This window comes from Panthera leo, chromosome B3 (assembly GCF_018350215.1).
Source record: "Panthera leo isolate Ple1 chromosome B3, P.leo_Ple1_pat1.1, whole genome shotgun sequence".
NCBI classification, from domain to species: domain Eukaryota; kingdom Metazoa; phylum Chordata; class Mammalia; order Carnivora; family Felidae; genus Panthera; species Panthera leo.
In genome coordinates this window covers 114,278,779-114,303,402 of record NC_056684.1, presented here as the reverse complement: position 1 = coordinate 114,303,402, position 24,624 = coordinate 114,278,779, and the positions used below count along the sequence as shown (strand labels likewise).

General features: G+C 41.0%; 1 protein-coding gene across 4 annotated transcripts in view; it reads left to right on the top strand.

Moving 5' to 3' along the window:
- The window catches only part of DCAF5 (DDB1 and CUL4 associated factor 5), a 104,148-nt gene that overhangs the window by 49,907 nt on the left and 29,617 nt on the right, over window positions 1–24,624 (top strand). For 3 of the 4 annotated variants that reach the window (XM_042943600.1, XM_042943599.1, XM_042943602.1), the window contains exon 6: window positions 8,436–8,649. In XM_042943600.1, coding sequence (XP_042799534.1) covers window positions 8,436–8,649 — 214 coding nt within the window. Of the gene's footprint in view, window positions 1–8,435; window positions 8,650–9,173; window positions 9,591–24,624 lie in introns of those variants that run through there. The other variant, XM_042943603.1, reaches the window with a different exon arrangement.

Genomic DNA, 24,624 nt, shown 5'->3' with positions numbered 1-24,624 from the left:
GTGAACTTTGGTGGAGTCTGTTTTTCTTTTTAATGTTCCCAAAGTCAGGGTTTTTCAGACTGCTGCTCGTGATCCATTAGATCATTCATTCAACAGCTATTTATTGAATGACTACTACGTGTTTGGCACTGTTTAAGCACTTGGGGTATGTGGGGGAAAGATATAAAAGCTAATAGTCTAATTTGGGAAAGGACAAATAAGAAAATAAAGACGTAAAAATATATGGTATGTAAGATGGTGATTCATGTAGTAGAGAAACGTAAAGCAGGCGAGGGAGCCAGGGAGTATGAGGGAGCTTGCGTTTTTGCACAGGGTATCAGAAAGGGCCTGATTGAGGAGGATATTTGCATAAAGAAGTAAGTGACTGAACTGAGGACGAATCTTGAGAGGAACATTGTGGGCTGCCGGATCTGCAAGTGCAAAGACCCTGAAGTAGAAGCATAGTTGACTTGTTTTAGGATCGGTAAGGAGGCATCATGTGGTTGAAGTAGAGGAAAGTAAGAAAAATGCTGGGAGGCGGAGTCAAAGATTCAGAGATGGGAAAGCAGTTGTCTAGGGCTTTATTGGCATTGAAAGGAATTTGGTTTTTACTTTGGTGTAAATGGGGAGCCACTGGAGGATCTTTAGCAAAGAAATGATGTGTTCTGGTGCATGGTTCAGCATCCCTCTGGCTGTGCTATTCAGGATAAATGAAGCATGGGCCAAGAGTGGAAGCAAGGAGGTTAAGGTAGAAAGCTCTTTCAACGTTTCTATGGGCCATGAAATCAATTTAGATGGTCATAGCATTTATTAAATAAAAAAATATAGAAATCAGAGTATTGTAGGTGGTAAGTATGGTTTAATGAATTTATGCTAAATGTGGGCGTGCTGGGATGCAGTATAAGATGTACTTTACAGGGGCACCTGGATGGCTCAGTCGGTTAAGCGTGCAACTTCGGCTCAGGTCATGGTCTCGCAGTTTGTGAGTTCCAGCCCCATGTCGGGCTCTGTGCTGACAGCTTGGAGACTGGAGCCTGCTTCAGATTCTGTGTCTCCCTCTTTCTCTGCCCCTTGCATGTTCATGTTCTGTCTCTCTCTGTCTCTCAATAATAAATAAAGTTAAAAAAAATTTTTTTAATGTGCCTTACAAAGAGTTTCTATAAAAATAGTTTCAAAGCCATTATTCTAAATATTTCCTTTTTTTTTTTTAGATGTTTATTTATTTTTGAGAGAGAGACAGTGTGAGCGAGGGAGGGGCAGAGAGAGAGGGAGACACAGAATCCAAAGCAGGCTCCAGGCTCTGAGCTGACAGCACAGAGCCCAATGCGGGGCTCGAACTCATGAGCTGTGAGATCATAACCTGAGCTGAAGTCAGACACTTAACCAACTGAGCCACCAAGTCGCCCCTGAGATATTTTTTTTTTTTAAGTGTATTTATCTTGAGAGAGAAAGAACGTGCGTGAGCAGGGAAGGGGCACAGAGAAAGAGGGAGAGAAGAGAATCCCAACCAGACTCTGCGCTAACAGTGCAGATGCGGGGCTGCATCTCATGAACTATGAGATCATGACCTAAGCCAAAATCAAGAATCAGACGTTTAACTGACTGAGCCACCACGTGCCCTGAGACATGTCTATTACTTACAACTAGAGGTGATCTTGGTTTTTGGATACATTCTCAGTGAATGGCTTCTGTAAGAAACAGACTGTCTTCCTATAGCTGTGTCTCATCGGTCAGCAGTTTGGCCTTCTACCTTTCCTTTATATTCCTCTCTCCTCTTGTTTTCAACTGTTTTCATAGGAGTTCTTAAAAAAAGGAAACAAATTGTGATTTTTGTTTTCAGACCCTCTTCTGCTTAGGATTTTTTCCAGACTTTGCCTCTTTGCTCTTTAACATTCCTCCAACTTTATGGCTTTGCACCCCGACAGTCAGTGGACCCACACCAGGTTCCTGTCCTGCCATCAAGCACTGCCTATTTACCTGCATATATTCCAACCCACTCCTTCAGCACTGTTACTGTTGCCATCCTAGTCACCCTCTTCCCTTGTTTTTTCTTGCCTCTTGCCAACCACTGTTCATTAAACTCTCCCTCCCCAGTTTAATATACTGTGAGGTCAGGGCTGATGCTAATGTCATGTCTGTCAGAAGCTAGGACCAAGAATTGTTTTAAGGTGAAGTTTTAAATGGCTGCTTATGAAACGCCTCTGTATTTTCTGCAGCTTGGAGTGAAGGGGGATTTTGAATCAGCCAGGCCATCTGATGAACTGAGATGACTAAAAGTGGAGTCCTTATCGATGGGAAATTCACAAGTGTCCAAGAACAGATCTGTTATGGTGGTGCCTCTTAGTTTATTTTGAGATCTCGTTTGGTTCTGTGTGGTTTTTGGGATCTCTGGGCCATACGCAAAAACTTAGGCTCAGGTCCCTTCAACTTTGGGTATGTCCCTGTTCTGGAAGATGATGATTGGAAACACTGCAATGCCTGCCATCCTTGTTTGCTTCATGGAGGACTGGATAGGCCATTTGATCATCTAAAGATCTCTCTCTTTTGGGGCACTTGGGTGGCTCAGTGGGTTGAATGTCCAACTTTGGCTCAGTCATGATCTCATGGTTCATGAGTTCCAGCCCGCATCAGGCTCTGTGCTGACAGTTCAGAGCCTGGAGCCTGCTTCGGATTCTGTGTCTCCCTCTCTCTCTGCCCCTCCCCCACTCTCTCTCTCTCTCTCTCTCTCTCTCTCTCAAAAATAACCATTAAAAAATATATTTAAAGAAAAAATCTCTCCCTCTTTTTTTGTCTTTAAAGATTTTATTTTTAAGTAATCTTTACTCCCAATGTGGGGCACGAACCCACAGTGCCAAGAGCAAGAGTCACAAGCTGTACCGACTGAGCCAGCCAGGCGCCCTTATCTGAAGATCTCTTTATCAGAAATTTATCAGGCCCTTGTGCTAACTTCACTCAAACTTAAATTTCAGGACCTTCAAAAAGAAGGAAATTTTAGCAGGTACACTGAACCTATATCTATATTTCAGGCCAGAAAGGCTTGGCAGTGAGGAAAGTGAGTTTGTTTAGTCACATATCACAGTATCTCTTTCTCATACTGGTTATCCAGCAGTTCTGGTTCCCTCTAGAGAAGTCTCAATCTTGGAACTGAGGATTATGGTAGAAAAAACAAAAAAGAAAGCCCAAGTTCTCTTCCTACTAACTCACATAAAAGATAGGTTTAAGGGATTATTAGGACCCTGAACGCACTTGAATAGGATTGGTGTGGGCTAATAGGATTGGTGACTCCCTGAACTTGTTCACTTTCTACATAATTCTACTGTCCTCTGGGATTTGTCATATTCTACAGGTTGTGTTATAGCAGGTGCAACATCTTCCTTATTCCTTATAGGTCATCCTGCCCTAAAGCAGAACTGGAGGGGAGGGAGAGATTTCCCCCCACCAAAGGACCTTGATTTAGCCACTCTGGTTGTCCAGTACCAGCTCTGATGTCTGTGATTTGGAATAATAGTGCATTTCATGGGTGTTAATTGAAACTTTCACTTAGAAACTCATGCCAGTTGGCTTTGGAAAATAATGTTGGTACCGTGAGATGAATTTACTTTGTTGTGGATTTATGGAAACCTAGGTTCATGAAGTATAATCTTGGAAACTTTATCAGTGCCCTGTCTTGTGTTGAACATGACACTCCTAGTCACTTTCCTTGGAGACAGCCTTAGCTTGTTTCTCTTCTATTCCAAGACCTTAGCCTTAGCCAAGTACTTTTTAAAAATGTTCTTTTTACCCTGCCAGAGCAATAAAGAAGTCCATTTCAATATGGGGGGGGGGGCAGGGGGCAGGGTGGGGAATCCAGGAGACCACACTAGTGAGAAATATTTTCCTGTTGTTCAAAGTTCTCTTGCTTTTTGTCCTGGATCTTTTACATGCTGACCCTTGGATTACCTCCTACCCCATTCTTGTTGTATTTTATGACAAATCCTTGGTTGAAGATAGGTTGGGAATAGATTTATTGCTTTTATTTTTCTAAATAGGGATATTATAGTTGAGCTCATTTTAACTTGTTGCTAGTCCTTGCAAGATACTGCTCATCTTGGGGTGCCTGGGTGGCTTAGTCGGTTAAGTGTTTGACTTTGGCTCAGGTTATGATCTCACGGTTTGTGAGTTTGAGCCCTGCAGTGGGCTCTGTGCTGACAGCTCAGAGCCTGGAGCCTGCTTCAGATTCTGTGTCTCCCTCTCTCTCTCTGCTCCTCTACTATTCACACTTTGTCTCCCTCTCTCTCAAAAATAAGTAAACATTAAAAAAAAAAAAAAAAAAAAAAGATACTGCTCATCTTGTTTGGTACGAAATGGTGGCCATTTCTCTGAGGAGTGGAGACAGTTGGCATCTCCGTTACCAAGATCAGAGTTCAGAAAGCAAGTCAAGATTGAGGCATTCCTCCCTCAGTTCTCCAAGAGGAAATGAGACACTTCTCCTTTGGGGAATGTATTGATGACAGGAAAAAGGCATTTTAGGCATTGCTGGTAGAGGGGAACTCTGAGTTTTAAAAGGAAATAGAGTCCTTTCTGCTAATAGACCAGGGGCTATAAAAAGTGCCATATTGTATGGTTCCCTTTTTGTTGAACCTCTGATAATCCACTTTCTTTCCACATTGTTTTCCCACTGACCCCACTCTCCCTCACTCTCCCTTCTCTTCCTGATTCCTCTCCCCGCAAATTCCAAAATGGAGCCATGTTTTTCAAAAGGGTGGTTTTAAAGTCACACACATCAGAATTAATTGGGGTTGTTAAATTCAGATTCCTGGGCCCACTTCCCAGATTGAATTAGAATATCTGGGGGTGGATCCTGAGAATCCACATTTTTTAAAAAGTCCCAGATGATTTCTCATGCATATTACACTTGAAACTGTAAACTAGAGCATCTTTGACATTATCTTTTTATCTTGACTGTGCGGGCAAACTGCTTCTAAGGTTTTTCTTCCTAATGAACTAGATCATGCATACTATTCAGGAGGAACCAGCTGTAGTACCCCTGCTGAGAAAGTATAGTGAACATAGCTCACTTTCTAGATTTCAGGTATCATTCCATCCTCTGGAAGGAATTTAATTTTATGCCCAAACATGAAGTATTCAGTTTCAGCAGCTGCTCTTTAGCACCCCCAAACACTCTAGGAGCAAGATTCCTACTTACCTGCCCTCTGTGTGAGAGATAGGAGTTCCTTGCCCAGAAGCATAGGCAGGAGAAATTAGTGACCCTCCTGGAACCCACAAACAGAACCCCTAGAGTGGCTAGATTGCACATGTAGGTCAAGGAGCTTGGGTGGGGCTGGGATGGGCCCGATGCCTGTCCTGGGCAGACTTCTGCAGGTCTGACTAGAATCGGCAAGTTCCTGTTAACTGATGGAAAGGGCGTTTGCTTGGCCCCAGCTTTCCTGTCAGGGATGCCTGAGCTGATGCAAACCCCTGCTGCTGTTGCTGGTGGGGCTGGCCAAGTTTCTTTTTGTTGAGTTTTGTTTCCACGCCCCGCTCCTCTTCAGTTCTACAGACGGTGGTTTATTTGTACACTCCATGCTGATCTTGGATTGAAAGCCTCTCATTGTTTTTGAGCTCAGTGTTTAGATAACACCACATGCCTGTGGCAGCTAGGGCACCCTGTAAAGGAAATGCCTGGACTCTAACAGCCCCGTCATTCATTCTGTATATGTGAGTGAGTGTGGCCTCTGTTTAGGACCGTTATAAGAACGTTTGTCTACAGAGATTATTACTTGGGGCCCGTAGGGGTGCCAGGCTCCTCCTTGATGTTTGGAGTTCTAGGGACTGTTTCCTAAGTCTTTTCTCTCTTTTCTTTCATTCCAGTGATAAGAGGATTAAAGCCTGTTTTGCCCCAGGCCTTGTTTCTGTACCTAGAGCACGCCTCCCTCTAGTGAGAACACTGCTTTTGGGAGACATAAGACTTACTGGCGCTAGTTGGTGTAGACGGTTTTTGTGATCAGGCCAGGTCTTTGTGATCAGGCCAGGTCGGCAGCTATCTTTGCATGTGGTTTCAGGGGCTCCTTTTCCCATGGGGTATCTCTTTTCCTGTCCCCCTAATCTTCCCCATCACTGTCATACCAAAGAAAAAACAAAATGTGTTTTCTTCATTCAATATTAAATCTATTCTGGTAGCATATATAGCTCTTCAAGTTTTCACTTGGTAAACTGCCATTTTTTTTTTTTCCCTAAAAATGTTTCAGATAAATCTGCCAGGCTCTAATTTAGGCCTCTTGAGGCCCTTTCCAGCTCTGTGATTCCCTAGAATTTATAAATTTTTCCCCCTAAAACTACTAGGATTATTTTCTTTCCAGGACAACAAAGTCTGTGTGAGGCAAAACAAGTTAGTAGGTTTGATGTTACATGAATTTCTGCACCTCCCCCAATGTATATACTTAACTTCACTTTCCTACCAGTAATTCAATACTCTAAGAATTGAACCCAAAATACAAAAGAGATGTTGGTTATGATGTGGTCAGTGAACAGTCCATCCCTTCATAATAAAATAGCCTAGCCAGTCAAGGATACTAACTACTGAAAAGATAAAAGCACACACACATATACACACCCTTTTTTATTTAGTACTGTATAATTGTTAATGTTCATGGGCATCCTAGTTCACTGTAAAATTGAAAGTATCTTCTGAATCATCAAAAGAAATTAATTGGAACCATACCGTGTGACTTTTTTTTAATGTTAGGAATATTATGAGACTACAGAACGATAGTAGGTGAACCAGAACATATCACTCTCCGTTGTGAAGCTATATAAATGTATTAAAGTAAATATACACTCGTTGGGAACTGCAATGGAAAACAAGTCATCTTGGTTTTCTAATTGTTATATTACTTACTCTGCATTTAAATTAAAATTTTTTGTTTAAGGGCAACTGGGTGGCTCAGTCGGTTGAGTGTCCAACTTGATTTTGGCTCAGGTCATGATCCCAGGGTTGTGGGATCCAGCCCCACATTGGGCTCCACCCTGAACATGGAGCCTGCTTAGGATTCTCTCTCTCTCCCTCTGCCCACCTCCCCTGCTCATGCTTCCTCTCTCTCTCTAAAATAAAAAATGAAATAAAATAAAAAAATAAATAATTTGTCTAGGGGCACCTAGGTGGGTCAGTTGGTTAAGCGTCTGACTCTTGATTTCCACTCAGGTCGTGAACTCGCAGGTTGTGAAATCAAGCCCCGCTTTGGGCTCTGTGCTGACAGCTCAGAGCCTGGAGCCTTCTTCAGATTCTATGTCTCCCTCTCTCTCTGCCAGTAACCCACTTGCGTTCTGTCTCTGTCTCTCTCAAAAGTAAATAAACACTAAAAAAAATTAAAAATTGGTTTAGTATTAAACAGATGAACATAAGGGAAGGGAAGCAAAAAGAACATAAAAACAGGGAGGGGGACAAAACATTAGAGACTCTTAAATATAAAGAACAAACAGAAGGTTGCTGGAGGGGTTGTAGGAGGGGGGATGGGCTAAATGGGTATGGGGCATTAAGGAATCTACTCCTGAAACTTTGTTGCATTATATGCTAACTAACTTGGATGTAAATTAAATAATAAATAAATTTTTAAAAACTTGTTTAGTATTTAGTCTCTAGTTATGCCATATAGAATATAAAAATTTTCTGTGAACAGGGGCGCCTGGGTGGCTCAGTCGGTTAAGCGTCCGACTTCGGCTCAGGTCATGATCTCACGGTCCGTGAGTTCAAGCCCCGCATCAGGCTCTGTGCTGACTGCTCAGAGCCTGGAGCCTGTTTCAGATTCTGTGTCTTCCTCTCTCTCTGACCCTCCCCCATTCATGCTCTGTCTCTCTCTGTCTCAAAAATAAATAAACGTTAAAAAAAATAAATTTTTTTTCTGTGAACAGATTAAAAATTCAAAAATAACTGTTTAACTAATAAAATGATTATTATTTATTGAAAAAATATCCAGCATAAATAGTAAAGTATCTGTTTTTCTGCTGATGTGCTCTGTATTTCTAATACAAGGATAAATATGTCCCTTAAATGCCATCCATGATTAGCCAGTTAGAGTGGACACGACTCACCTCGCAGGGACTTGGTGAGTATCATCTATCTGATTACGTAGTTAGCTCAGGCAAATGAAATAACTAATCATTTTAATATTTCTGTTCTCTCATGATGCTTTGTTACTTATTTCCTGTAAATTTATTGGTAATTCACCTTTTGGAGATTGAAAAGAGGAAATGACAGGTTAAATAACTTGGTTTGATGAAATCAAGGAGCCATTCTTATCCCATCGTTACCTTCTAGCCCACCGCATAGAAATAACCTTTCTTATACATCTGCCAAAATTCAGATGTATAAGCCTGACAGGAGATTCTGGACATATTTTGGGAAGAAGTAAATGTGGTACATTTTGCAGAGTCTTGTCCCACCTACTTCATGGCCAATCCCTATGCTTTCTGCCTTTCAGTTCTCTCCTGCGCTATGGTGGCAACCTGTCCCTCCAGAGTGCGATGAGTGTGCGGTTCAACAGCAACGGGACCCAGCTCCTGGCCCTGAGGCGTCGCCTGCCCCCAGTGCTCTATGACATCCATTCCCGCCTGCCTGTGTTCCAGTTTGACAATCAGGGTTACTTCAACTCTTGCACCATGAAAAGTTGCTGCTTTGCAGGGGATCGTGACCAGGTAGGTGCCCTCTGTCTCCTGTGTCCCACGTTCATGCTTTCTTCTCAGACTGCTTTTTCTGTTCTTGTCTTTATTTCTCTTTAGCATCATGTCAGGTAGAGACAATTGAGGCAAAACAGTGTCTGGGGACATTCTAGCACAATAGTGAGTTTCTCCATCGGAGCTGCTGCCAGTGGGTAATATGAGGTACACACCATGAACCAAGACTGGCCACAATATAGTTCTGAGCAACCTAGCTTTGCCAGGTTTGTGAACAGATTTTAAGATTCTGAGAATGTGTCATTTCAAAAAAAAAGGAGGGAGTCCATGGAAAATTAGCCAAAAAAAGAGAGACTGCCAAAAAAAGAGACTTTTTGTGTATGTGTCAATAAAACACAATGATGAATGAAACACCCTAAGTACCATCCAAGAGACATATATCCTGAATGGCCCCTTGGGATGGCATCTTTTTCTTGGATAAGATGGGCTGAGCAGGTTTGTTTGAGAGGAAGCCAGATGCTGACTCTTTTTCTTTTTATTGCCAGCATCACAACTGGGAAGGAGAACCCAAGCTGTGTTTCCAGCCTTTTCACAGTCTCACTGGGAATTGAGACACTGATGTTGACTTAGAGCTGGCAGTCTAAAAACATGCTTGACATTCTTGCACCTGTCTGTCTTGGCCATAGAAGTTCTGAAGTGAGTGTCAGTGAGAGCACCAGTTGGACTGGTCTCAGTAATCAAGCCGAGGAAAAACAAATATGGAGGCATTGGTCAAATAAACAAATAGATTTTTTTTTTTCTTCTAAAACACAACAGATCTTATGCTATTTCCCATCTAGATTGGAAAAATAGAGTTCTTAGTCTCTTGCTAATGCTTAGTGTTCTCTTTGGGTTCATCAACCATGTAAAATTTTGACATATAGTTCTCACGTGCTGTACTCACCTCTTTAGAGTTGACATAAAAGAAACCGTTCTTGGGGAACTTGTGAATACTCTGCCTTTTTTTTTTTTTTTTTTTTTTTTTTTTTCTTTTTTTTGAGAGGGAGAGGGAGTGTGGGGCACAGAGGATCCAAGGTGAACTCTGTGCTGACAGCACTGAGCCCAGTGGCAGGGCTCAAACACATGAACTGTGAGATCATGACCTGAGCCATAGTCAGACAGTTAACTAATTGAGCCATTCAGGTGCCCCCGAGTACCTTGCTTTTAGAAGGCAGAAGCTAAGATTTTTCTTCCTAGACTGAAGTTGCTACATGCTCCCCAACATCATAGCTTAAAGACTAGTATAGGTAGTAGGAACACAATAAATGCTTGTTGAATTGAATTGAATATTAAAGAAACTGAAAGTATCTTTTAAGTTGTCTAGACTAGGGATGTCCCTTTTATAAATAAGGAATATATATCTAAATTCAGAATTTATATTGAAGGCAATCTTAGGGCCTACTTAGCTGTGACACACTGGAAACCACTAGGTGTCCTCAGTTATATAAACGAATGACTTACTTTCTACGTGCTATTTGTTTCTTAGGTGGGAAGAAGCAGTTTCCAGACATGATCAGACTCACAACAGAACAGATCATTGTCTGCTCTTTAGATTGGTTGATTTAGTTTCATTTAGCTGTGGAAATGACAACCAAACCCCTCCCTCTCTTTCTTCCTTCCTTTCTTCCTCCTTGCCTTTCTTCCTTGCTTTTAAGTTGATTTTCCATCTTTGTCCATCTCTTATGTGTGTGACCCTTATTTCAATGATCAATAAAAAGCAGGCACTAAATGTAATGGTTTATTAGGCTTTATTACCAGAAACACAGAGGCTGAGGGAAAGGTGAAGAGGTAAAGGAGAATAGATGTTTTTCTTTTAGCTCCTATATTAGCAGCCAGAACCTGTCTGCATGGAGCCCTTAAAAGACCCAGAACATAGGCCTCGAGCCAATATATAGAACACCCAGACCATGGTTTCTTGACCTCTGCACTGTCGACATTTTGGTTGAGTAATTCTTTGTTTCGTGGGGCTCTACTGTGCATTATAGGATACTTAGTAGCATCCCTGGTCTGTCCCCACTAGATGCTGGTAATATCTCCCCCAGCCATCCCCCAGACAACCAAAAATGTCTCCAGACGTTGCCAAATGTCCTCTGGGAAAAAAATTGCCCCAACTGAGAACCTCTGACCTAGATTATAATTACCCATTTTGCCCAGACACACTGGGACAGGTATTGCTGTAGGCAGAACCAGAGAAGGTATTTTGTGATTTTCTTGGTTATGTACGTTAACAAGATGTAGTTGTTGTTTTTTTAATTTTTTATTAGATTTATTTATTTTTGAGAGACAGAGTGAGACAGAATGTGAGCATGGGAGGGGCAGAGACAGAAGGAGACACAGAATCTTAAAGCAGACTCCAGGCTCTGAGCAGGCATTCAGTACAGAGCCTGATGCCGAGCTCGGACCCACGAACCATGAGATCATGACCTGAACCAAAGTTGGACATTTAACTGACTGAACCACCCAGGCACCCCAAAATGTAGTTGTTTTTACCTTTAAGGTTATATATAATGATAGAAACATTGAATGGCTTTGATTTTTTTCTGTTCAGATTTGACTAATTTATTATGTGTAATTTAAAAAAAATACTCATTTAAGTAATCTCTGCACCCAACATTGGACTCAGACTCACGACCCCAAGATCAAGAGTCGCATGCTCTTGTGACTGAGCTAGCTAGCCAGGCACCCCTTATGTATGAATTTTTATCCTGTGGGGAAAAGATTATGTGTACTATATCCTCTCTGACAATCTAGATGCTTTTTGATTGGGATATATGGTTTTCTGTGAAGGAGGATGTGAAGTCATTGACTCTAACTTTGGATCCGTTTCAGAGGTAAAGTCTTTCAAGTCTGCTCATAGTCCCCATATAGATTATCAGAAGTATGTAACCTAGGGAATAGGAAGTATAGAGATTTATGTTAGGCTATTTTGTTCACTCCTTGGAGACAAAGAAATGAAATGTGGCTAATTCATCATTGTCTTGTCTCCAGTACACGAAAGCAGTGAGAGCACAATAAATATTTGTTGAAGCAAATCTTGAATACTTTGGTCAATGTGTGGTTTTAGCTTTTGGTGGGCCTAAGGCTTCCCTAATTGTAAAGCAGAATTGATAAGTACCATTTTTCCTGCTTAACTTCCAGGGGCTTTATGAGGATGAATTAAATAATAGATTTTCAGTGAGGCTAATCTACTAAGCTTATACTTTCTAAGTGCTACACAGGAGGCCAAACTTACGGTCTCATTGCTGGAACATGTCTCTCAGAGGTGATTTATAAGCTCTGACTTTCCACACTCAGAACTAAAGCAGCAGCTGCTACAGTTATGGTATGATCCACAGGATTGACATGTATATTCTTTGACTAGTCCGGACAGGATCTTTTTTTGCTGCTTTCAAATTCCAAAGCCTATCCTTTCCTTATATTGGTCATTATATTTGGTCTGTTCTTGTATACTTCGAGAACGCCCACAGCTGGAAGCTCTGTGCTCTGGAACTCTTCATTTAGTCATAGACTGGGTAACCATCCCAGAGAGGAATCTGAGAATTTCCATAATAGGAATGAACACGGTCAAGAAAGTGATCTATCCATCTGAGACAGTCTTCTGGCTTTTAATTACGGTGAGATTAGTCTTTCCACACAGATACTGTGCCAAAGAGCCTATACTTTTTTTTAAGACCATCATAGGTTCACTAGGTAATTCTTTAGCCTCAAAATGAGATTAACATCTCAAGAAATTAGACTCAGGGAACAGCGTGTGAAATAGGCTGAGACTACTTTGTGTCTCCCCTATGCATATTGCCACCATTGTAGATGAATTCTAATTACAGAGCTTTAGAGATCATTTTGTATAGACCCTCTTCTTACAGATGAGAGAACTGAGGCTCAGAGAGGTTGGGTACATAAGTCAAGACATATATATGTGTGTAGCTGAGCCAGGACTAGAACCTAGATTTTTGAGTTCTCTTTTTAATATTTTATTTTTAATATTTTTATTATTTATTTAATATTTTAATATTTTATTTTAAAATAATCTCTAGACCCAATGTTGGGCTCGAACTCACAACTCCAAGGTCAGGAGTTGCATTACAGCCCTCTTCATTATACAAAAAAGTTACAACTTGATGCCAGCAGAAGCAAGGCAAGCAGCAAAAATGATTGAATTGGGTTAGAAGTAATCAGTAGGGGGTGGTGGCAAGTGTGGCCAACTAGAGAGCCCACCCCTTCTAAATATAAATGAATATAAATGAATCCCATCCAGGGGTGCCTGGGTGGCTCAGTCGGTTAAGCGTCCAACTTTGGCTCAGGTCATGATCTCATAGTTCGTGAGTTCGAGCCCCACATTGGGCTCTGTGCTGACAGATCAGAGCCTGGAGCCTGCTTCTGATTCTGTTTCCCTCTCTTTCTGCTCTTCCCCCACTTGTGCTCTGTTTCTCTCTCTCTCAAAAAATGAATAAATGTTAAAAAAATTTTTTAAAAAAATGAATCCCATCTAAATGAAGCTTTGACTTAGCTTCAGCCTTTTGTTTCCATGAGGGCCTCTGGGTTTTTTTCAAAGGAAGCCAGAAATTAAGATTTTTAATGTGAAATCTCCTGATTTTTAGATGTTGTAACAAACTGCTACCTTATTGTATGGATAAAATAAATCTGTATACCATGCCTATTCTGCCTTAGAGCCACCAGTTTAAAACCTTTGTGCTTCAGCAGGATGTTTTTCCCTCAAGTTTAGTTTCTTGGTCTGTCACTAATTCATAGGTGAGTGGAGGCAATTCCTTTTTGCTATCTCCTACTGTGCCCTTCCTAACTTCATACCCCCTCCCCCCTCTTTAAAATGAAATAAAATAAAACCCAGGTATTTATTGAGCATCTACTGTGTGCCAGATGCTGTAGTAGACACGTGACTGACTGCCCATAATAACCTCTTTGATGTTTTCATTTTAGGGCCCTACATACAATCTCTCTTCTCTATTTTTGGCCAACAATACATAGTTTATTTCTAGTATAATTTTTAATTATTCAAGTTTTATGACTTCTGTCATCAGATAAGGTGACATCAGATTGGCTGGGCATCAATAAAAGCAATTAGGCTGGATATGGCCTTGAACTTTTTTTTTTTTAAGACCAGCCCACCTTCTAGTCTTAAGGTATAGTGAAGAATCTTGCAGTAAAACAGCACTCCTTCCTCTGGAGGCTGCCTGAACCCAAGGGCTCTCCTCCTTGCTATCACCATCATACTTGGATTTTTTTTTTTTTTTCCTTTTCTCCCTAAAGCCTGACTGGGTGCATTCTGTTTCCCAAGCTTCACACTCCCCTCTGCATACTCAGTGAGCCAATCTCTTAACAGTGTTAAAAAAGAAGACCAATTTTCCACCTGCTAGCTCTTCTGGCACACGCTCATAAGACAGCACCAGGCTTTTGTTTCCCTTTCTTTCACAATTCCTTAAATGGTTCTTGCCCTACATTGTGAAAGTCCAGCAGAGCTCAGACTTCTGGGAAGTAAGTCTTTCAGCCTAACAGGTATATGTGGCCTGGAAATGGACAGTGTGGCAATTTATTTTTATTTATTTTTATTTTTTGAGAGAGAGAGTACAAGCGAGGGAGGGGCAGTGGGAGAGGGAAGGAGAGAATCTTAAACAGGCTCCACTCAGCATAGAGCCCGACATGGGGCTTGATCCCATGACCCTGGAATCATGACCTGAGCTGAAATCTAGAGTCGGACGTTCAGCGGACTGAGCCACCTAGGTGCCCCCAGGGTGGTAATTTTTTAAGTCTTCTTTTGCTTTGGGTCTTATCTAATGCCTCACCTAATAGTTCCTACCTCTTGCTGAAAATGGGAGAGGGAAGGAAAGGGAAAGTATGATAAAGTTTTCTTAAAAGGGTTGAGCTTGGATTATCTGAGCACTGGCATCACTTACACAGGTCTTTCTTTTTAAGTTGCTAGATGGCAAAGCCCCCAAAATCATGAGAATGATATCCTAACTCATCCCCTGGAGAAAAGAGCTGACTTGTGCCTTGGGAGTCCAACAAAATGGCCTTGAATGCATTGCTTGGCCTCAGACATTACATCATCACTAAACCTTTCTGTGCTGACATTATATGGGTACGGTATAGGTGTGGGAGTTCACCAGTAAGTGTGCTCCAGGCCAGTGAAGCACTCTATAGAGTTATAACTTTGCTCTTTTTATAACTCTGTGCAGCCCTGATTAAGCTTACTGGAGGCATGGCATGCCATATATTCTCCTTTATCTGAAATAAAGGCATAGTCTCGGTTTCCATCCTTTGGCTTGCTTTGTGACTTGAGGCTCATATTTTCTTTTCCTTGTCTTTCTTTTACATCTTAAGTGTTTTTAGCCCTTTAGCTTCTGAGGCACTTTCATTTCATGTTGAATCCTCCCAGTGACAGGCTTCTCACCCCCATGAGAAGCTGAGGCCTAGAGTGTTTGAAACAGCAGATGTAATCGGTCACAGAACCAGGACTAGACTGGTTCTTTTTTTGTTCTTTTTTTTAAGTTTATTGATTTATTTTTGAGAGAAAGAGAGCAGGGGAGGGGCAGAGAGAGAGAGGGAGAGAGAGAGAGAATCCCAAGCAGGCTCTGCACTGTCAGGGTGGAGCCCAATGCAAGGCTTGAACCACAAACTGTGAGATCATGACCTGAGCTGAAACTAAGTGTCAGATGCTTAACTGCCTGAGCCACTCAGGGGCCCCAGGACTAGACTGGCTCTTGCTGTGATTGCACTCTCTTCCTCGTAGACATGCAGCCCCCTGGGCTCTACAAAGCAGGTGTTGGTAGTGTCTTCCATGGGCTAATGAGAAAGTGGAATTCTTTGTATATATTATTTAGAAGACTTTATTTTATAAAAAAAGATAGCATGAAAATAACTTGTTTATTAAATCAGCCATTTATAGCTCTTTTGGAATCCTAAACCTCTTTAAATATCTAAAAGCTATGAATACTTATTTCAGGAAAATGTACATATGCACATCATTTTGCATAGAAAATTAGACTTTGTGGAATTCCTGAAACCTGGAGGTTCTAAGGTGTTAGCAATCCTGGATTAAGATTTTAGCTGTGGATTAGGTCATCTTTTAGTCCATTTACTGATGCAGTTTTAGAGCTTAGAAAGCTTAAAAGATTTTGGAGTACACGCAGGCCTGTTAATATGGTCTGGTTTATAATTGTTCATCTAAGAAGGAATACTAGGTGTGCTGATTTCTTAAGAACAGTTCTTAAGTATATGGAGAACAACAGAGGGTTACTGGAAGGGTTGTGGGAGGGGGATGGGCTAAATGGGTAAGGGGCATTAAGGAATCTACTCCTGAAATCATTGTTGCACTGTATGCTAACTAACTTGGATGTAAATTAAAAACATAAATTAAATTAAAAAAAAAAAAAACATTTCTTAAGAGATTGATGTGATCTGGTGACACAACATGACAGTTCTCCTTTATTATTTTTTTTTTAATGTTTATCTTTGAGAGAGAGAGGGAGTGAGCATGAGCAGGGGAGGGGCACAGAGAGGCGGAGACAGAGGATCCGAAGCACAGCTCTGTGCTGTGCTCAAATTCACTAACTGCGAGATCATGACCTGAGCTGACACTTAACTGATTGAGCCACCCTAGTGCCCCTAAAGAAATTCTTTAAAAATGTACTTTATTTTTTATTTTAGAGAGGGAGCACAAGAGGGGGAGGGGGGCAGAGGGAGAGAGAGAATCCCAAGCAGCCTCCACACTCAGCATGGAGCCCGAAGTGGGGCTCAATCCCACAACCCTGGGATCATGACCTGAGCCAAATTCAGACACTCAACTGACTAAGCCACTTAGGTACCCCAAAGTTCTCCTTTAATGTAGTTCCTGGCTCAGAGACTGGACTCTATTAAGAAATTCCTGGTTGGGGTGCCTGGGTGGCTCAGTCGGTTAGGCGGCCAACTTCAGCTCAGGTCATGATCTTGTGGTCCGTGAGTTCTAGCCCCGCGTCAGGCTCTGTGCTGACAGCTCAGAGCCTGGAGCCTGCTTCATATTCTGTGTCTCCCTCTCTCTGACCCTTCCCTGTTCATGCTCTGTCTCTCCCTGTCTCAAAAATAAATAAACGTTAAAAAAAAAAATTTTTAAATTAAAAAAAAAAAAAAAAAAGAAATTCCTGGTAGGGAACAGTATAACTTTTCCTGTTCTACCTGCCCCATCCTCCTTCGAGATTTTACTTCCAGTACTTTTGCCTCTTTTTTGGGTGTCTTCAACCTTTGGAGAAAAAAGTGACATTTCTTCCTCTGAATGGTTGGAGACCCTTGCTTGAATGGAATATAAATACTCATATGCAGACTGAAATGAATGATGCCATCTCTCCACTTTTCAGACCCCACAGACAAAAACTGAGGCCCACAGAAGAGAGATTAGTTGCTGAAGGCCATTGGGTTGATTGCCCAGGTTTCCAAAAGACTTTTGCCAAATAAAAATTCTAAATAATGCAGGCTACTTTGTTACAAGCAGCTGTTGGAGATTTAGAGCATTTTTAAATTTCTTCCCTACTGATTATTTGACTATTATTGGCTGTCTTTATGGAATGTTTCTTTACTAATAGAATTTTTCCTACTTAGAACCCATAAAGGTTAGTTATTTTAATAAAGCAAAGAATTCCAGGAGCCTAATGGAGCCAAAATGGCAAATGGTCCAAAGAAGCAAGAATCATGTAACTTTACATGCACAAAATAGTGGTAATATGGGGCGCCTGGGTGGCCCAGTCGGTTAAGCATCCGATTTCTACTCAGGTCATAATCTCACGGTTTGTGGGTTCGAGCCCAAGTCAGGCTCTGTATTGACGGCTTGCAGTCAGGAGCCTGCTTCTGATTCTTTGTCTCCCTCTTTCTCTGTCCCTCCCCAGCTCACGCTCTGTCTCTCTCTCTCTCAAAAATAATCAAACATTAAAAAAAGATGTATTCCAATTCAACAATGAAATTTTTAAAAAATAGTGGTAATCTTACGAGTATGTATATTTGTATTTTTTTTTTTTTTAATTTTTGTTTTTAATGTTTATTTATTTTTGAGAGAGATAGAGACAGAATGCGAGTGGGTTAGGGGCAGAGAGAGAGGGAGGCACAGAATCCGAAGCAGGCTCCAGGCTCCAGGCTCCGAGCTGTCAGCACAGAGCCCAACGCAGGGCTCGAACCCATGAGCTGTGAGATCATAACCTGAGCTGAAGTTGGGTGCTCAACCGACTGAGCCACCCAGGTGCCCTGGTATATTTGTATTCTTTTGTGGGAGCCAATGGAATTCTATTTCTTCTACCATAAATCAGATAAACCTATGACTTTGACCATTTCCAAAGCAAAATTTCCCTGATTGCTTTTTTAAAGGGAACTTTATTTTTTTAATTTTTTTAAATGTTTTTTTATTTTTGAGAGAGTGAGAGACCGTGTGAGTGGGGGAGGGGGAGAGGGAGAGGGAGACAGGGGATCCCAAGCTGGTTCTGTGCTGAAAGCAGAGAGAGTCCCACTGGGGGGGCTTGAACGCATGAGCTGTGAGATCATGACCTGAGCTGAAGTTGGATGCTTAACCACTGAGCCACCCAGGTGCCCCTCCCTGATTGCTTTGGATGACATTTGTGGCAGGTACTGAGTATAAATGATATGAGTATTATATACCAATGGCAAACCTTTTTCTGGAAATAGTCTTCTAGAGAGCACATCACAAAATTGGTCAATCACATTTTTGTCCCTTTCTGACAAAAGGGCAGGAAGAAGTAAGAGTTTGTTTGATTTAAAGAGTAGTCTCTCCGCTGTTACTAATCGAGGCTAGAAAGCCATCTGGTTTTTCTATCCTAGTCAATACAGTTAATTAGACAGACATGCCATTTGTTGGAGTCTAATTAATCAATTACTATGGAAGGAGCCTTGGAGAACTATGTAAGTTGATCAGTACTCAATGAATAGTAATTGATCGATGTTCCCTTCTTTATCAACAGATGTTGAGGAATATCAAATGTTGTGCAAATATACAGGCACACACTTAGATATATATACACTTAGAGAGAAATTGAGCAGAAAGATTTCTTTTAGCAAAAGGCCTGTTAAGACATTTATTGGGTTATTCTTGGAGCATATCAGGTGATGGCCTATCCGTCCTGCCATCTAGAATTTCTTTTTAATGTGGATTTTGGGTGAGAAGAAGGGGGCAGTTTTTATTTATATCTATGTTTCTAAACCCAACGAGACCTTAGACTATTGATAGTAGGGAGTTATCTATGATGTGTTTAAATACAGGTGTTAGGGAGAGAAAAATAGTTGCTTTGCTTGAAGATGGCTAATAAATTTGCAGTTTTGTTTTTTTCCAAGAAGCTTCTATTTAATAAGCAGTTTTGCTGTGGCAGGCCAAGCCACGTTTAGATCCCTCTTTGAATCTTCGGGTTATTAAAAATTTCTTACAACTTGGGTGACTCTACAAAGGTGGTCTCTATATTTAGAGGCATGGGTTTCTCTTGGTATTGAGCTAGCAAAATGCCTTTGCAAATAGAAAAAGGTCTTTCTCAGAGCTTGTGTAACTTGAGAATACTAGGATGAAAGGGGCAGGAATTCCTGGAGGGGATGCTGGGCATTGCAGCAGCCTACCAGGGTAGGGTGCTGGTGAATGGCTGTTTTCTGGGTTCATAGATTGACAAGGATATGTAGGCAAATGAGACAGTGACAGAGTTCCGAATGCAGTAATCTTTTTTTCTTGTTGATGGTGGTGGCTCCTTCTTGAAATCTATTGAGAAGAACAGTTGTTGTATCCCTCTGCTTGAACAGGTTAATAGCTCCATACTGATAGTGGATTAGAGAAAATGCACTGGCCTCAGGTTAACTCTATTTAGAACTAGGCTACTTCAAGATCAGTAAACAGGCTGTCCTCTTGGACTACACAACAAATGAACAGTGAGATGAGTCAGAGTGTGGCTAGCCCTTAAACTTTGTGGCCAGCTGGGAAGGATTATGGAGGATGTGGATCCGTAATTTGTGTAATTTATGCTCGTTTTTGTATTGGTATCACCCATCTTACAAATTAAAATTAAGTACTTCTCCCATTCTCTGATCTGAAGAAACCTGTGGGTCTCCCACCTCCCCCTGCCTGCCAACCCCAATCTAGAGCATTTTGGGAAATGGGGCTTTAATTGCCAAGACTATCTAAAATATTTTTTCTCCTTCTTTGAAGCCCTGCCCTATTCATCTCAGTTAGGATATAGAGCGAAAGACCCATATGAAGTGAGTTTTTAATTTGTCATTTACCCCTCACTGTTTGGAGTAAAGTCAAAGAAAAGACCTAAGAGGAGGTAATGAATTCTTCATATTCATATCCTCCCTTGGCCACACACTTAATAGCACCTTATTTAGTTTTTGCTTTTCTAAAACTGAATAGTAATCTTTATGTTTTCTCATGGTGGTGTTTTAAATGTGAATTTTGCTTGTGAAGTCCTCCATTACAAAAGGGAATAAAAATGTTAAACGTAGGAATTTGGGCAACCATTTTTTCCCCATGATGTTTCTTACCTATTTTATTTACTTTTTAATTTTTATTTCTTTCTTTATTTTTTTTTAAAGTTTATTTCTGACAGAGAGAGAGAGAGAGAGAGAGAGACAGAGCATGAATGGGGGAGGGGCAGAGGGAGAGGGAGACACAGAATTGGAAGCAGGCTCCAGGCTCTGAGCTGTCAGCACAGAGCCGGACGCGGGGCTCGAACTCACAGACCACGAGATCATGACCTGAGCTGAAGTCAGACGCTCAACCGACTGAGCCACCCAGGCGCCCCAATTTCTTTAAATGTTTATTTATTTTTGAGAGAGAAAGAGACAGAGCGTGAGCAGGGGAGGGCAGAGAGAGAGGGAGACACAGAATCTGAAGCAGGTTCCAGGCTCCAGGCTGTTAGCACAAAGCCCGACGTGGGGTCAAACTCACAAACCATGAGATCATGACCCAAGCTGAAGTCAGATGCTTAACCGACTGAGCCACCCAGGTGCCCCTATAGCTTATCTTTTTTTAATGGGTTATGTGCTGCTGAACCTTTCTGTTATCTAGGCCAGAAGCCTTTATTGCAGGTCAGCTTCAGATTCAACACCAGAATCCCTGGGTAAGAATAGCAGATACTATTTGAAATTAGATATCAAGGTAAAAAGGAAAAGAGAGAGAGAAACCTGTACCTTCAGTTTCACCACTTGAGGCGATGTTCAATTTTCTGGTTAATTCAAATAATTATTATGTTTCTACGTTTGGGTATAAATTGTAAACTTTGGGTTTTTTGGTACTGATTGGTGTTGATACTATTTGGTCTTTGCTTTCTTGCTCGTTTTTCCTTGCACCCCACAACAAATATTTAAATATTTGTGGGAGAAAGCCAATCAAGACCTACAGTGCCCATTTGTCCTCTTAAGGATTGTCTATTAACAGGGCCTTCGTTGGAGGCTCCAGTCCGACTCCAGGAGGAGGTGGGCCCTTCCAACACAGCCTTAGAAGAGGGGAACGTTTCCAACTTCCCTGATGATGTTAAACGTATCTCTGCACTCAGCCCACTTGAAATAATCTTGTATTCCTGCAAGGCTTTAAAAAAAAAAAGAAGAAGAAGAGCTCTTTTGGCTACCATATGTTTTAAATTAGTTCAGAACTCCATCCCCTCTCCTGGAGTACTCTTCTCCCGATACTCCTATAACTTGCTCTCTCACTTCCTTCAGAGCTCTGCTTAAAATGCCATGTTATCAGAGAGGCCTTCTGTGACCACTGTATATAAAACAGAAATAACAAACTCCCAGTACTCCCTCCCTATATGTCCTAACCTCCTGTTTAATCTTTCTTTTTTTTTAATAAGTTCATTTTTATTTATTAAAAAAAATTTTTTTTAACTTTTTACTTACTTTTGACAGACAGAGCATGAGCAGGGGAGGGGAAGAGAGAGAGGGAGACACAGAATCTGAAGCAGGCTCCAGCCTCTGAGTTGTCAGCACAGAGCCCAACATGGGGCTTGAACCCACAAACTGTGAGATGACCTGAGCTGGAGTCGGTGCCACCCAGGCACCCCTAATTTTTCTTTATAACACTTACCACCATCAGATACATACATACATATGTGAATATATATGTATATATTTTTTTAATATATTCTTATCTTTTTTTTCCTCTACCCATTGTCCTCTCACATGTATATAATTTTTTCTGTCCCCATCCAATAAAATGTAAGCTTCATGAGGGCAGGGACAGCATCTTTTTTGACCAATTCTGTATTTCTTTCCTTGGAACAGTGCCCAACACATAGTAGACATTGGGTAAATATTTGTTTAATGAATAAAGGATGAACTCATTTTTATTTCAGTCTCCCACAGTCAGCAGTATCCCAGGCAGCCAATTTTTAATGCTGGAAGGGGCCCAGCAGACAACCATGAAATGCCATAAATGAATTCCAGGGCAGTTTTGTGATTCCAGTGTGTGAACACTTAAACGGTCTGACTAGACGGCAGTGGGTCAAGACCCCCGCCTTGGAAATCATCCCAAGCTGTTCCCTTGTGATGGTTCCAAGAGGAAGAGAGGGTCAGGAGTTGCTCGTATCCCTGAGGGGAAGCCTGTACATTGTATGCATTTTCTACATATTTTAGGAGCTGTCATATTAAATCCAAGAGGCCTTAACTCTGTGGGAGTTTTCTTCCTTCTAAGGCAGTCTTCTGAGTCAGCATTCTGTCTGGGAGTCCCTTTTACCTGGTCATGACTTTCCCTGCTGAATAGCTGAACAAATAGGCAAGCACTGATCCTTCACTATGAAATAGTAAACCTCGGATAAGCCCGGCCTTGTCTCACTTTTTTTTCACCTTTTCTTAATATTTGTTGTTTGTTTAGTTTGAGAAAGGTTGGGAGGGGGGGCAAGGGAGCAGGAAGTCTATAAAGTCTTATAGCCTCTTTTAAATATAGAGCATGAAATGAGATGTTGAGTAATAAATAAGTTTCATGCCATATATATATATGTACATGCACACACACAAATAATTAGTGGACAGTTCTTTTATGTTCTGTCTCCGCATGTGTCTTATTTTGTGTTCCAGTTTTAGGTGCACATAATTTATTTGGAAATGTAGGAAATAGTAGAGGAATGGAGAAGGAAGATAGGGAAAGGATGAGTGGTTTAGCAAGCCAGCTACAACTGTGGGCAATTGGAGTTCGATCCTGAGGGGAGAGTGTATTGAACATATATTTCAGAGTTATTTCACCTGGGAACAAGGAAGCTGGAATATTGATACACCAACTCCCATCCGTCATTGGTTGAGTGCTGCTTCTAAGTGTTCGTTCACCAGAACAGCCTGCAGCCTCCTAGGCTTTGGCTTAGATAACCGGTTGGAGATCAGGTACAGTACATGCAGCAATAAGGCCTGAGGGATATGAGCCAGGCATCAAGGATCGAGCTATGCCATACTTCCTGTTACTGCTGAAACAGCACCCATTTCTTTACCTTTGCTCCTTCCTTTCACCTTTTCACATCTTTACCCAAGGCCAGCTCAGTGCTCAAATCGATCTTGCTTTGCCTCTTGTGAATCACCATCTTATTTCTCATAATGGCACCTAGTGATTTCTACTTCATGGAATGGTAGTCATGTACCTACATGTATGTTTTCTACCTCATTTAAGCTCCTTGGGAACCCAGGTGTTACCTTACATATCTTTGTAAGCCCCAGAGTATCTGGCACAGAAATGCTTCGTTAGTATGTAATCAATGAATCTTTACCTCTAACTAGTAGGTGGTTTTGCAAACAGGCTTGAGAGGAAAGCCCTTGGGCTACTGAATTCCTGCTTCCTAATTTTAACAAGGAAAATGTTATAAACTACAGGGAGTTAGTTACTGGATGAATCCTAAAGTCAGGGCAACAAGGATTCATTTTTTTCTTGTTTTAAGGAAACTTTTTAAAAGTGTATACTTTAGTAGCATTAAGTATATTCACATCATTGTGTAACCATCTCCACCATCCATCTCCAGAAGTTTTTTATCTTCCCAAACTGAAATTCCATACCCATTTAACAGCAGCTCCCCACTCCTCCTTCCCTCCAGTCCTTGGAAACTACCATTCTACTTTCTGTCTCAATGAATCCGACTACCCTGGGCACCTCATAAGTGGAATCATACAGTATTTATGTTTTTGTGATTGGCTTATTTCACTTAGCAAGTTCAAGATTCATCCATGTTACAGCACAAGTCAGAATTTCCTTCCTTTTTGAGATTGAATAATGTTCCATTGTATGTATTAACCACATTTTTTATACATTGATGGACACTTGGGTTGCTTCCACCTCTTGGCTAATGTGATAATGCTGCTGTGAACACAGGTGTACAAATATCTCTTAGAGATCCTTTTTTGAATTCTTTGGATATTTTCCCAGAAGTGGAATTGCTGGATCGTGTAGTAATTTTAATCGTGTTTGAATTTTTTGAGGAACTACTTGCTGTTTTTATTTTATTTTATTTTTTTAATTTACATCCAAATTAGTTAGCATATAGTGCAACAATGATTTCAGGAGTAGATTCCCTATAATGCCCCCTACCCGTTTAGCCCATTCCCCCTCCCACAACCACTCCAGTAACCCTCAGTTTGTTCTCCATATTTAAGAGTCTCTTATGTTTTGTCCTCCTCCCTGTTTTTATATTATTTTTGCTTCCCTTCCCTTATGCTCATCTGTTCTGTGTCTTAAAGTCCTCATATGAGTGAAGTCATATGATATTTGTCTTTCTCTGACTAATTTTGCTTAGCTATTTTTTTTTTTTTTATATTAGCTATCCTAATGAGTGTAAGGCAGTATCTTATTTGGTTTCAATATGCATTTTCCCTAATGATTAGTGATGTTGAGTATCTTTTCATGTGTTTATTGGCCATTTGTATATGACCATTATATATATTTTTTCTTTTGGAGAAATGTCTATTCAAGTCCTTTGCCCATTTTTAAAAATCAAGTTGTTTTTTGATGATGTTAAG